The sequence below is a fragment of the Argiope bruennichi genome, chromosome 1, assembly GCF_947563725.1.
Source record: "Argiope bruennichi chromosome 1, qqArgBrue1.1, whole genome shotgun sequence".
NCBI classification, from domain to species: Eukaryota; Metazoa; Arthropoda; class Arachnida; order Araneae; family Araneidae; genus Argiope; species Argiope bruennichi.
In genome coordinates this window covers 84,433,412-84,449,423 of record NC_079151.1, presented here as the reverse complement: position 1 = coordinate 84,449,423, position 16,012 = coordinate 84,433,412, and the positions used below count along the sequence as shown (strand labels likewise).

Genomic DNA, 16,012 nt, shown 5'->3' with positions numbered 1-16,012 from the left:
ATTCCAAAATACAGTTCTATATCAACGTGCGGCCTTTTTTCATTCATCAACGGAGTGCCAATTAAAATCCTGAGCCATTTTCAGAGCCTTAATCTTCAGAAGAGGATATCCATAACCATACAAATTGTATTTTGGTGTAGTAAAGTGCCTAAGCGCTATGAAATGAGATCTTTTTCAAGGTCACCTAGAAATAAAATGTGAAGTTTCTATCTCGGAAACTCTATGGGATATCTGAGAAGGTCAATTACGAAGTTGTAAAGCATTAATTATTTAATGCGAAAAGGTGGTAATTATTTATTTTTACAGCTCTCGCTATAAATCACCAAAAAATACGCATTCTCGACAAGAAATTGCTAACCATCTTGATGAAATCTTTATATTTTACGTATAATGAAATTTGGAACCATGGTGCAATCTGGAAATCGCCTGTAAAAAAACCCGGCATTGTAACTATCTAGGCAAAATATTGGCATCTTATATGTAACGGAGCTGTAAAAATAAACAATTAACGAAAATAAACTTTTAGACAAATGTACATTTAACATAGTTAGTATTAAAAGTACATTTGTTTGCAGTTTTACAAAGCTGTAACGTCATGAAAACAGGGTGTCCCAAAAAAATGTATACACACTTTAAATAATTGTAAATTTGGGGTTTATTATAATGCGAATAATTTTCAACATGTAAAAGATTCTAAAAGATACTACATTTTCATACTCCCAGTAGCATTTTAGAATAAATTTCCTTTCTTCAAATTCAAGTCTGTCTGCCATCACTCGGTTCAATGGGTTCAGTTTGTAAAGAAAGAAGAAATAACTTAGTTATCAGCTGCTAAAATGTGTATACATTTTTTTGGGACACCCTGTAGATAGCCTTCGAATTTTGCAAAATCCTCTGTCAAGTCTTGAAACTCTTTTTAACCTAGGTAGTATATGAATCACACCAATTTCTTATGTTATGCAAATAAGTATAGAAGGTCATCTTGCTTTCTGTTAGTTAGTAACTGTAGTAAAGCGATATTTACATGGAAGGAGGAGCTATCCATTTCAGATCTTGTGATTATGGCAAAATTTTATTATATTGGGCATTGCAGATGATTTTAATTTCCGAAGAATGTTCATGAGAATGCAAAAAGAAATTGGATATCAAATATGTTATTAGATTAATGTTTGGAGAGCAATTATATTTGAAACTTGCTGATTGTTACTGTATTTTATGAAGTAGGGGACTGGTTGCGTAAAATGTTTTACATCCCCTTATAGTCTGACCCTGTTGGACTTTTTTTTCCTGCAGAAACACTGCAGTATAACTTGATTGGATATTTTGGACTTTTTTGGGACTTTATTTCCAGCAATTTCCTGCAGTATTACTTGATTTCTCATGCTTATGCCAACGTACTAACTTTCATATTCCACAGTATACAACAGAAATTCCATTTTAAATTTGAGATATGTATTGAGGCTGAAGGAAAGTACTTAGTCTGGAAAAATAAATGAATCTGACAAGTAAGTGTGCCTTTCTTCCGAGTTTTGACATACCGCTTCTTTGGAAAATACAGTCAAGCAAATAAACGCTTTCAGTTTTTTTTTTTCTGCTTAAATGTGCATGAATATATTTAATCGTTAATGCTTTAGTTTTGCATTTGACTTTTTTTCTGTATCTGGTATCATTTTTGGAATAAAAATGCAAATTTCGATTTTTGGCATTAGCTAGCGTTGTAACTAATTTCTTCGCTTCGTACGTGACATCAGGCATTTTTATGATTAAAATAATTTCCTATCTGTGTTTCAATAAGAGTGATATTGAAGGTTCAGAACCTAAGTAGGCACTCTGTATTTATACATATTAAAATTTAAAATGTGAGATAAAGGAGATTTACTACATGTTTTTTTAATATCAACTTTTTTTAATCGACACTTTTTAAAATACTTTTTCCTTGCTATCTCTCATTTCTCATGTCAAATTGTGTGAACATGTAGAGGCGAATTTTAACCACACTTTCAGTAGTGTATAATTGTAACTAAGGTAATAAAAATAGTAATGACATTTCGAAAGTGTAACAAGTTTGAACGAAATTTGATTCTGTGTATGTATGTCTGTATGTAACAAAACTAAAAAATGTTAAGAGCTAGATGAATGAAGTTTGACAACTATAATTTATACCAAAAATAATCAATAAGAGACCTACTAAGCCTAATTTTGAATCATAAATTACCTTCCTCCTCACCCCCTGTGCTTCCTATTCGATTTAAATTAAGAAATCCGATCTAAAAATATCTACCGAAATATGATAAAAACATTCAATATGTTCAGTATAAAATATAATACGACGTATATAAAAAATAGTGCTTGTGAATATAAATTTGAATTAGTAGTTTAAAAGCACAATTCTGTATTTTGCATTTCAAAATGCTTTATTATCTTTAAAAATTTGAATGTAATTACTGATAAAAAAAACCCTATGAAATAGTAAATGTTTTTGACCTATATATCCTTTTTACTTTATTATAAAAGATTCCTGAAGCTAATAAAACAATACATTTAAGGTTTCATATTTTTCTTTTTAAATGGGTATTTTTAACGTAACTAATGAATATTCATTAAAGTTAAATATTCTGTTTTCACACTGAAAGTAACGGTTAAATTAATTTTAAAATATTAATTACATTTTACGATATTATTTATAAATTGAGCATGGGCAAGATTTTAAGCTAAATATTCTGCATTAAGATTATTATACAATAAAACATATATTCTTATTTATCTGACGGTAAAGTTTCGAAGAAAATCAATAATTTCGTAAGAAAAAAATAAGGTGTGGGGTGGGGTGAATATGAGTTGCCTGGAAACATTTTAAAAATTTCTGAACAATAAAAAGAGCTACTAAAAGATCCTTAATAAAGTTAATGCAAAAAGCTGAAAAATATAACGAGAAAAGTTACTTTTAACGAAATATGGAAAAAATGGTGAAGAGATATTGAATTAAATGCAAATGAATAAGAGAAATAAGTGGTTGAAATTATTTTCAGAATTATATACAAGCACAAAAACATAATTTATCATATTAAAGAGAAAGTATTTCGAATGAAAAGTTTTTTTTGGCAATCGATAATTAATCAATCGGCATTGATTTAAAGAATGGAATATCATGCACATATTATTTTTTTAATGAAGCTGCTGCTTACATATTAAAAAAATATGGAAATCATTGCGTATCTTATTTAGATTAGATAAATATAAAGGATTGTTATTCCTTTGACAGAATAAAGTCCATGGGTTTCGATAACAACCAGATGTATAAACAAATTACTTGATTTATAAAAAACCACTTGTGATTTTGGAGAAAATAAAGGGGGGGGGGGTGAAGAAATCGACCGTAGTTTTGATTTAAAAAAATTGATTCTAAACGTGTACAATAAATAATAGATTGCATATAAAAGGAAAAAGCAGAATTTAATGATTAAAATTGATTATACATTATTTCTTCCAAAATTTTAATTTTTTATGACCCTAGTATGTAATATCCAGCAAGTAATACTCTCCCTATTTTTCATCAGCTTCATAACTACTTGTTTGTTGTTTATATATGCGTAGGCTCAAAATTGAAACAATAAACCACGATCGATGTTTCCAGAAGCTTGCGTATTGTTTGGTAATAATGAAAAAATATGAATAATATTCGCCTTAATGAAACACGCTTGGTGAGGCTTATTTGAAAACATCTGCCAGAGTTTCATCATTAGCTTATTATGAAACTCATTACATATTCGATTTGCGTCTTTTTTTTTTCCTTCTCGCCTGTGAAACTACTCATCGGTATTCGTGACTGCCATTTAATAATTGAATAGTTTATTTAAATGTCAATAACTCTAAAATTTTGCTTCATTTATAACCAATATTGTAGCTGTAACAAAATAATGATAAAAAAAGTATTATTTCATGCATCCAATTACTAGCAATCTTCCATCAGCTGTTAGCCGGGTTTAGTTTAGCTTAGTTATATTAACGCCCAGTTTTAAAGCAACACTAGGGCAATTTTGGGACGGACCTCGTAATTTTGAACCACAGTCAGATGACAAGGACGACACCTGAGCAGGCTCCCCCCTCTCAACACTACACCAAACCAGCGGGAGGATGTTTGGCCCGGACAGATGGATATTTAATTGTGTTTAATTTCAAATAAATCTCTTACGTATAACTTGATGTCCATGATTCTTTTAAATATTTTTAAGCTTGAAATTAGGAAAGAACTTAAATTTATGTTATAATGATTGCCCAATATTGTTTATTGTGCACATAAACTTTATTAGAGCCGAGCCCCAACATAGTAACATTAAAAACGTAAACTGTCTGGATAGCATATCTTCATACTGCACATTGTCTCTCGTAGTAATGTAATATTATTCTCTCATATCCCATATATAAAGCAAATAATAAATATGATCTTCATTGGCTTTCAACAATGTATAAAACTTGTCATTAAATATTTGATGAAATAAATGTGTTTGAAATTAATTTTAGCATTGTTGAAATGACATTGAATTATTATTGAAAATAGCGCAAAAATATATTTTAAAGTATCGAAGGAAAAAAAAAATGCGAAATGGATATTTGCAATATATTAGCACCAATTTTGTGCTATATTTACAAAATTATATCGAAAAAATGCCAACAGTTTTAATCAATTGAAACTCTTATTGAAATTTAATATATATATATATATTTGAGGTATGCATTTCCACTCTCAAAAATTTATTTTGCCAAATTTAGTAAACATAAATCAAATAGCTTGTCGTATAGAACACCTGCATCCACAGATTACCCTTCATTATTAATAGAGATTACGAATGTTAATAACGTTATTTTATTAGCAAAACTATGTCATTGTGTATGTTGATGTTTCCATCGTTAATATGATTAAAAGTGTTATAAAATCACATACATTATATAGGCACATTCTTATTGTATATGTAATTTCAGATTTAGCATGAAGACGAATTCTTCTCATGTTTCCTGCCATAAAAGTTACCCTTTGCCTATTTATTAAAAATCGCATTGGAAAGATATTTATTTATTACGGAGGACATAACTATAGTAAGAATAGATTTCCTATATCCATAAGTTCTGCTTCTTAGAAGTTTTTCTTATATTATTGAGGAAAATCCATAATTCGTCAGACGGGTGCACAGTAAATAGAGTACATATAATGAATAAAAGCGCCCTTTTCTACACAAAAGAATGAATTCACTGGCGCGAAACGCAGATGAAATGTACACAAAACAGCTCTTGCAATAAACAATAGTAAGCAAGCATTAATAAACAATCGTAAATGTACAAAACGCTCAAAGACAATTCTCCCAACTATTCACTTGAGCTCAACTCAAGTGATTGATTACTCATTTTGTAATTCCGTGACAAGGTAATGAAGCTGCTATAAAGCTTTTATAAATTCACTTCTCAACGTAGTATTGTCAAAATTTAATCAGTTTCAGGAACTTTTGTTTTTGTCGCCAAAATCGCCAAGCCCAGAAATCACTGACCCGACATCTTTTAGAACCCTCAATAAAATTCTTTTTTACAATGTAAGTAACTGCGCAGGGAAACAATATTACAAATTCAGAAAAATATATTCCTATTTTTCTTATAGACCAACTGAAAACAATGGGAATTCTATCAGCTTTATCTAATTACCAGAAGTATTAAATTGGAAACAAAAAGGCAATGAAAGTAACCGACAAAGGAAAACATGATGTTAAATTAATAGTTTGAATATATGAAATTCAACTACCCACCGGTCTTGCCCACCGGTCTTTAAATTCTCACTTTCAGTACTTTCCATTTTTATAATCATTCATTTTGTTATTGTGCTTTTAGGAGTTTTTATTTATTTTCTGGCTGATAGGAATGTGGATAACTGAAAAGATTTATTAACCTTCTCTTTTCTTCAAAAGTTATTCTATATATAGTAAATAAGCTAATTAGAAGAATTTCAAGAAAGATTTTTTAAATAATAGTAAAGGTGATCGATAATCAATTAATAAATTAATTATAAATAAGAAAAAAAAAAAAAAAACCTAAATCCTATACTGCGTTTTTTTCCTTTTGCATTTTTCTCTAGGTTTCAAGATAAAAAATTTTTAAGTCCATAATGAGTGGTAATTCCGGTTAGTAACATGCTTGAAGTTTAATCAACCTCATTACTTGCGAATGGCATAATTCTCATTGCTATGTTTGATTCGAATGCAGGGGAAACTGCGTGGTATTCAGAAACTTACACTTACATGTAAAATAGCATATATAATGTGGGAAAAGGCAACGACCAGCATTAATATTTGAAATATATTTATTAAGATTAAAGGAGAAAAGACAAAACATTACTACATAGAACATAAAAGATACATGATCGTGAGCTGCACGTCTTGCAGTCTCACTGCCCAACTCTTGTCTGCCAATAATGGCGGGAAAGCATCACATGATTAATGACGTGACGCAACATGGCGCCATACGGGATACGAGATCTGTCAGCGCTTCCCACATCGGCCATCATGACAGGATAGGCGACCTCGCCTTATGGTATACAGTACATTGAAGTAAATATATAAAACAAACAGCAAATACAGGAAAATAATAATATGTAAAATTGAAATATTCACAAGATAAAACAAATAAAATAGTCATACCATCCGTGACAGCATAAGTATATAGCAATACAATAGCGTGCACTGGAAATATCGAATAACTAACTAAAAATAAAAATAATATTAGTGTTGAACACATAAAAATATAATAACACAAAATAAACAGAGAAAAAAAATCAAGGTCTATATCGTCCAAATATACACACAAAAAGAAGGCAAATAGTTCTCTTTTTCTTTAAGTAATGGTCAGTGTTTTCTTTTGAAACACAATTCAAGTGATATGTTCTATATTGCTGGACCATGGTTTCATATATTCTGCACAAGTTGAAGTTTTTGATGGTCCATCGAAGAAATCACACTTTTCAACATCGTATGTGTCGTTTGCTTTAATTTTGATTACTTTATATGGTCCGAGAAATTTTTGTTTCAATTTCAGACCAGGGCCAAATTGACTGCGCTTGATTGCGACGAGATCATTCAATTGAAATTTTTGAGCATGTTTCCTACGCAGATTGTAGGTACGGCGATTTTCTTCTTGGATTTTGAGGATTTGTTGTTTTGCATCTTTACGGAGCTCATCACGCTGTTGGAGAAATGCAGACTGGATCTCTTCGTTGACGATTTCGAGGATTTTTATATCATGCTCAGATTTCATTTTAGTTCCAAACAGAATTTCGAATGGAGTAGAATTGATACTTCGTTGAAATGTAGAATTAATAATTTGCTGAACGGAAGCAACATGGCTATACCATTTCTCAGAGTTTTCTATGGATAGCTTGGAGAGTACAGATATGATAGTAGAATCAAGTCTTTCTACCTGACCGTTTGATCTAGGAAGTCCAGCTGTAATATGCTCATCTGTCTGTTGAGCTTTGAAAATGTGAAGATTGACACAGTCTTGAATGATCATGCAGCATGGGCTTCGGCTAAGAGTGTCGACATGAGTCATCTTTGAACCGGTTCGATTCTCTATTTCGTAGTCAAAATCCTGAAGGTATAATGCCCATCGCGAAATGCGGGAATTCATTTCTTTTTTATTTAACGTTTTGACGAATGCATTACAGTCAGTGATAATTTTAAAATGTGATCCGAGGATGTAAATTCGGAATTTTTTAAGAGCTTCTACATTGGCGAGTACCTCCAGTTCATAGCTGGTGTATTTTCTTTCGCTGTCAGACGTTTTCTTGGACATATAATACACTGGATGGAATTTGTTATCATCTTTGGATTTTTGTAGTAGGACTGCCCCCAAGCCATCAATTGACGCGTCTGTATGAATTTCAATGGGACTGCCTTGATTAAAAATAGTTAAAACGGGTCAGAAGTAAGTAACTGTTCAGAATCAGAACTAATCAGAAAGTAACTGTTTTAAGCGTAAAAACGCAGTTTTTTGCTGAGCTTGAAATAGAAAGGGGCTGTCCTTACGAAGAAGATCACTAAGTGATTTTGCTATAGTAGAGTATGAGGGAATAAATTTTCTAAAGTATCCCGTAAGACCTAGAAAACGTTGTACGTCTTTTGCATTTTTTAACTCAGGATAATTAAGAACGGCTTTAGTTTTGGAGGGTGAAGGGAGCAATTTGCCGTGTTCTACTACGTGACCCAAAAATTCAATCTGACTATACAAAAATTGACATTTTTTAAAGTTTATATCTAGTCCATAATCGCGAGCTACTTTTAGAACAGTGTTAAGGCGTTCGAGAGCCTCAGATTCATTATTTGCGGGAATGACGATGTCATCCATATACGGGAGGACAATGCCTTTTGCAATAAGATCACGAAAAACGGCATTTATGTATCGCATAAAGACAGGAGGACATGAACTTAAACCGAATGGCATATAACGGAATTGAAATTGACCTGTATTTGTGACGAAACTGGTGTAACAACGACTTTTTTCTTTTACCGGCACATGAAAAAATCCGTTACGCAAATCGAGAGTACTGAAAATTTTAGCATTTTGAAGACGATCTAAAATGACATCAATTAATGGTAGTGGATAATGGTCTTTAACTAATTTACGATTTAATTTTCTATAATCTATACAGACTATGTTTTCCATCTTTCTTACGAACTACGCAACTTGACTAGCATAGGGTGAAGAACATGGTTCTATAATTCCATTTTTTAACCACTCGTCTATCTGCGCATTTACTATATCACGTTCGGCAAAGGGTAAACGTCGAGGAGTGTGGAAAATTGGCTCATCGTCAGTAAGCGTTATATCAAGTGCGATGTTCGTGGTTTTAGTTTTGTTAGGTTTATAGGCTAACAAAATCTGTTCAACCTCATTGCGAGTTTGTTTAGAAATATTCGGACCTATATCAAACGTGGGAGTTTCGGCAGAAATAGCCATTATAAAACTGTCAGTTTCAACAGGATCATCAGATTTAGAAATTTTGGAAAATACAACACCGTCAGGTTTAATTGTCAAATTTGCCTGATTTATTACGTCGCAACCTATTATTAGGTCATAAGTAGTACAATTATTAGGTACCACAGAAATAAAAACAGGAAAACTTTGTTTGTCAATAATAATTTCAGATTCAAAGGAACCTATTATTTTAGTTTGGGAAAAACCGAATCCAGTTAGTGTCATCTTGTTTTTCGTCAATGGCGGCGATCCTAGTTTAATCCATGCAGAATGTTTGAGAAGTGTCGAAAAACTACCAGTATCGACTAATCCGGAAAGTGTATTATTAAGAATAACAACCTCTTTATGCATATTCGACGGAGAATGCAATAAATGTAAAGTGTTGACATTATCACGTGGGGTAGAACTGTCATTCCGAGTAGTACGGTGACAATCGGAAGATTTATGTCCGAAAAGATTACAAGAAAGACATTTAGGACCACGATTACGATTAGGGCAAGACTTTGAGATATGTCCAAAATTGTTACAGTTAAAACAACGCGTCTTACTGTTAGTCGGATTACTAAGATTCGATTTTGATTCTCTTTGTTGGACAGGGATTTTATGTATTGTATCACGTCTTTGGCCGTCATTAGCATATCTAGAATACGACATCTTTGAATTATTTGCGTTCAATGCACTTACGATAGTTTCGAAAATTCGTAATTTTTCTTTAAACTCAGAATAACATTTTGCACTGTAAAGAATAATTTTATCAGAAGGGGAACCCTGTATCCCATTTATTGTGTATTGAATAACAGAAAATTCATCAATAAGGGTTTCAGACTGATTCGCAATTTCACGCATGGCAATAAAATATTGCATAAAAGTTTCATTCGAGCGCATTTTACGTCTTTCTAGTTGTTTATGTATTTCAATCGAAGTTACTTTATCGGAAAATTCATTAATTAATGCACTTTTAAAAGCATGATAGGAATTTAGATTTCTTTGAGAGAATAAAAAAGATTTAGCTGCGCCGGAAACTAATCTCTTTACAAAGATTAATTTTTGTTGTTCGCTTAAAGAAGGAAAAAGAGAAAAGTTCTCTTCAACATCATAAAAAAACTTTTAATCGAATAGGAATCATTTCCTGTGAAGTTTCTACAACTACCACAGAGATCGCGTAATAAAAAACAAAACTGAAGGTTTATTTCATTCATCGTTTGTTTATTCGAGGGATCATTTTCGAGTGATTCCCTTTTGGCGCCAGTAATTAATGTCTGACTGGTATTTATTAATGTTTCGTCTGAAGTTACGGGGATGGGGAAGAAAGAGTTATTACCCCCATTACTTGATGAACTTTCGGTTTCAGAAATCTGTTGAGGAGATAAAGGTTTTTCTTCTGTTTCCGATAAAAAACTAGTATTTAGCGAGTTCTGAAATTCATTTAAATTTGTTAGGGCTTTAAAAATATTTTCACACAAAGCATCTTTGTCGGTCTCAGTTACTTCTAAGTGTAATAAATTAGAAACGGAGATAAATTCAGATAAAGAAAAATTATTCAACAACTCTTGTTTATGTTTTTCTACATCTAAATTTTCAAATCTTTCAAAATTTCTCATACTTTTTCGAGAAGAATGGTCAAAATTACTGTAACCTAACACAGAGTTAAGCAATTTTACTGAATTAGTTTTTGCATATTTAAGGGAGTTAGCGATTAATTGAATATCGCCTAGTGTTAAAGACATTGTAATGAATTAAAACAGAACTAATGCACATTCACTCAGGATTAAAATTTAAAGGCAGAATGGAATAAAGTAACTTACTATAAATTAAAAACTTGGGAAAAAATTGCGCCTACCTAGTTGGGAGCAGTCGAATTATTCACTCTTAAATGTTCCTTTTTTTAAAAGCAGCCAATATATGTCAGCACAGTTGCACAAGAACACGAAGTAATTGAATCTTTAACGTTTTCACTTGAATCATATGCATCCAAAACGTGCACTAACGTCCATTCACCAGTCCAGTAAAATATCCACGGCAAAAATCCACTCTTATCAAAATTTTTAGCATCAATTTAACGTCTTAAATTGTACTAACGTCCACAGCTTTTCAACAATTTGGCGGGATTTGCTAGGGGTATTCACGAGAAAGGCCGAGCCCCCAAAAATGTGGGAAAAGGCAACGACCAGCATTAATATTTGAAATATATTTATTAAGATTAAAGGAGAAAAGACAAAACATTACTACATAGAACATAAAAGATACATGATCGTGAGCTGCACGTCTTGCAGTCTCACTGCCCAACTCTCGTCTGCCAATAATGGCGGGAAAGCATCACATGATTAATGACGTGACGCAACATGGCGCCATACGGGATACGAGATCTGTCAGCGCTTCCCACAATAATATAAAATCTCCTATTTTACATAAATATTCCATGGAAAAAAATTATTTGTTGAAAAATTGACCGCCAAAGGTGGTTAATATTAGAAACATAATAAGGGTTACTTAACTGAATGGATTCTTCACTCATGCCATAAGTTTCAGTTGCCATTGAATATATTTTAATTCAAAGTCTGAGAAACCGAAAAATAATAATTGTTATTAACTATAATTAAAATACCTGAAGATAACACGATGATTCTTAAAATGAAGCCATCAGTCTTTGAAGGTCAGTTGTTTTACCAGATATATTGATTGATTTTGATTTTAATTTATTCTTTTATTCATAATATAATATTTAGGTTCCTTTAGCAAAGAATTTTTAGATTTCAAATTTCGATAGATATTAAACCAGGGTATTTTAATAGCTTGAAATCTATTCTGTTTATCCTGTGTTAATTCATAAAATTTCCATGACGTCACGTGTCAGTGAAAACGTGACTGTTCTAAAATAATGTCTTCTAACTGAAAACTATCTTCCTTGCTTCTGTAATTTCACTCCTTTTCTGAACTGTCTTGTGTGCACCGATAAGAAAGTTTCTTTCTTACTTAGTTTTCAACAATCCAAGAAAATAACTCGATTATTTATTTTAAAAAAAAACAAGGAAAGTAATTTGAACTTCACTGTAATAAGGAAAAATATTTTTGCAAATATTGCTTCAAAATCCTTTTAAAAAAATGTTCAAAATGAAAAAATCCCGCAACATCCGAATCGATATGATTAAAAGATAATATTTGAATTTAAAATGACTTAGAAGTCAGTTTCAGTATTAATTTTGGAAATTATTGGGGAAAAATATTAAAATTTCAATTTTTAATTTTTAGTGTATTAAGATTCTAATTAAAATTTTTTAAAAATTGGGCCGAGCTTCAAATACCCATCTTTCATAGTATATTTGTAGCAAATTTGTAGTTCTAGCTCAAACAGTCTGTCCTATAGATTTTTGACTTGGTAACAATTTCGATTGTTTTGATAATCGTTAAACCAGCGAGAATTGTCTCCCCCAAACTTTCTCGCACACTATGCTAATAAATGTATTAGCCCTCTCATCCCCCTTAAAATTTTGGATCTTTGGTAAGGTCCCGAATACCTAGCATGGCATTGGTGAACAATAGTTATAAAATATTGAACTTTGGCGAAAAGTTAGGATTTTTACTGAATCGATCGTGTGATCCTTGGCTATTTTTATCTGCGATTAATCTCTAGCATGCGTTAATAGTACACGAGAGTCGAATTTATGCTTTATACACGTTTGTTTTTTTAAAATAAAACTTGACACATAACTATAATAATAATTAGAAAATCACTTATCAAATTTGAAAACAATTAAGTCACTGCGATTTTGAGTTATTGAATCTGCAAGCTTGTGAAAATGCAGATTGACAGAAAGTCAACTCCTTGGAATATTTGGTTCTAATTGTGATAGATTAGATACAAAAATTAGATAGATTAGATACACTTTAGATACAAACTCTAAGTGCCAAATTTTATACATTTATCTCTCTTCGATTTTTAGTTATTGTGTTAACTTATATTTTTACAGCCAGACAGAGAGACACCCCTGAACGTATTTCACTCAAAATGTGATGGAAATCTACAAGACCAATTACTAAATTGATGTAGAAACCATATACCAAATTTCATCCATTAGGCTCAAAGCGTTTTTGAGTTAACTTTGTCACAAACAGACGGATAAATAGACAGGCGTAATGTTAAAAAGTGTTTTTCGGACTCAAAGAGGTCTGAAATACGGGAATGCTTCGAAATCTTTGGTTGTGAATTCGAGTTTGAATTTTTTGACTATTGCAATACTTTCTCTAAATTTCATATACGAGAAAATAAAAATAATATTAAAAAAAAACCCGTAATTATTAAAAATTCCTAGCATCTTTAAATTTTTGAAAAAAATATTTAATTTTACATTTGAACTTTTAAGGAATATTAGTTTGTAGGTATCATAGTCATTAATGACTTTTACTACTGACTAATGCTTATCTTGTAATTTCTTGTAATTTTTGGAAAAAACCATAATTTTTTTTTTGAAAAAAAAAATTCCTCTTATTGAAGAGCATTTAGAATCCTAACAAATTCGTTATTGTATTACATTTCAGCAATTAATTAACTATTCCTTAACATGGTAAATTACGGAAACAAAATATAACTTACCATTTTGGAAAGTAAGCAACGTAGATTTCTGAAACCACTGGAAAAGAAAACAAACAATATAAATTTCCTTATCCACAGGAAAGATTATTATTAGATTAATTGCCTTGATTGCACTGTTGGGGCATATTCATAAGTTCTTTTTTATACTAAAGAGACCGTTTTTTGAAAAATGCTTGAATGAACGCTGAAACTTCTAAGTGATTCAGTTACTCTTAAATGCCTTAATTAGAGTGTTAACACACATCTTTTTAAAAGAGATACCAACATATATATGTATGATAGTTTAATTCTAATTTCAATTTAATTAATTTCCAAGATTTTATCTTAATTTAGCCCATAGTAACTTCATTCTAAAAATATTCTCTTATTTCGTGATCCAATTCCACTTTCGGTTTAATTAATTCCTCTGTAAAACTAATGCGCCACCAGTACTACGTATCAAATGAAAGTGATACTTTATTTGCCCTTATCAAAGGTCAAAACATGTATTCCATTGGCGCGTGGCCAGAAATCTTATGTTATATAAGACTTGTGATCATTTTTTTCGCGCTTTTTTCTTACTTCTGCTTTTGGGTCGCGCTGCGTCTGCTTGTAAATAAATTGCTTTCTCGAGATGGATATTAAAGAGAATTAAAAATACAACGTCTCGTCTATGTCTTCAAACCTGCACTCTGCTTCAACCAAAATAATATTGCATATATATAATCATGCATACCTTTTTATTTTTTCGTATATGAAAAACAAAAATTATAATCATCAAAATATGCGAACTCTAGATTTTGAAAAATTTATACATTTAAGATCTCGATGAGTACAAAAACGTATTATTGGTATATGCCTGTTTGTGAACTTGATAATTCAAAAACAATTTCAGCTAAACAGATGAAATGAGGCGCATGACTTTTACATCAAATATGTAGATTCTCTTCAAATTTTTGAACGCCATTCCGTCTATGTTTGTCTATCTAAATAAAAGTAAGTAAGACCAAAAATGAAAAGAGTTAAACGAATGAAATTTAGTGTGCAGTTTTAACATTTAAAGGGAAGATCCTATCAAAAGTCGAACCAAATCTTTCAATGGCCATCTGTCATTATGTATATTTTCATGTATCTTGAAGTGGTAACTGAAACACTCAATGACCTAGATAGATGAAATTTAGTATACGATTTATTAAGTCATCTGTTACTCTTGATGTACGTGATTTATTACTAAAATTGTAATCCTGAATAAAATTTTGGTTTTAGTTGGGATAGAAAAAGTGCCCAAAATGCATATTTGATTTATTTTAGTATATTACGAAGCAGAAAATACTCAAGCGCAACTGTGACCATTTACAGGATGTCATCCCTTTCTTTTTTTCTCCCGTCTCATTTCTGATTTGGAAGATAATAAGACATGAGTACTCATGTGGTGTGCATGGCCTTTTCCAATGTCTACAATTTCAATCCCAGGGGAGGAGAGATAAAACTTTTATTAGGGAATAAACAAGAAAATTTCTGGAGACCACTCTTTCGAATTGTAAAAGTTGAATTAGATCTCAAACCGCAAATAGTCATATAATCCTGACATACCTTAGTTGAATATTATTATGATATATTGGATAATATTACATGTATTTCATATCATACATATTTTTTGAAATAGAAGTTTCTGTAAATATCTTTTGAGAAGAAAAGTGGTTTGTTCCTTTTAATTTTTCTTTCTCTCTGAGAAATGGCCATTTTTAAAAGTTGGAACTTTTCTCTTCCCTTAAGAAGGAAATAATTTTGTAGAATTAAGTTCATAAACTTTATATAATGCATCATTCGCATGAATGAATTATTTTTCTTCTCTGCCTGCAGGGAGTGATTACCAGAATCAATGGAGTTTTCGTGCAACTCCAGAGGACGTGCGAGACCGACTGCCAAGAAACGTGCACTGAGAAAGGATATGGCATCCAGACGAGGGAGTGTAGATACTGCTGCAGTAAGGCGCCGGATTGTGGCAAAGAAGGGTACAAGTCTGCAGCTTCCTGTCTGAAGCATGCCGCATGGTTGATTTTACTCTTATTATTGTACGCGCTCAACACTTAATTCACTTTAGATATTTGCGTTACAAGTATGATTTGTTCAATTTTGAAAAAGAATTTCAATAATAAATGCGAAAGTGTTTGTGTGTCTACCTCTCTATAAAGATTTCTTATCAAAATCAGATTAACAGCTGTTCATTCTTTTGAATTTCTTAATTTCGCGCCAGAAGCTCATATCTTAAAAGAACATATTTTAAAGCAATTTTTTTCTCAAAAAAAAAAAAAAAATTCAGAAGGATTTTATTACTACTTTTTTAAATTTTGGCTGCGAACGTTTCCATTTCACGTTTACAACAGTTCGTTTCTTTTGAAAAAACAGAAATGCAACATAATTAAACAG

The 16,012-nt window shown here is 31.4% G+C and overlaps 1 protein-coding gene across 2 annotated transcripts in view; it reads left to right on the top strand.

Moving 5' to 3' along the window:
• LOC129970298 (uncharacterized) overlaps positions 1-15,754 on the top strand; it is a 47,704-nt gene extending 31,950 nt beyond the window's left edge. For both annotated transcript variants that reach the window (XM_056084447.1, XM_056084448.1), the window contains exon 3: positions 15,446-15,754. In XM_056084447.1, the coding sequence (XP_055940422.1) occupies positions 15,446-15,676 (231 nt within the window). In that variant the 3' untranslated portion in view covers positions 15,677-15,754. The remainder of the gene's footprint in view (positions 1-15,445) is intronic.
• Positions 15,755-16,012: the final 258 nt, after the last annotated feature.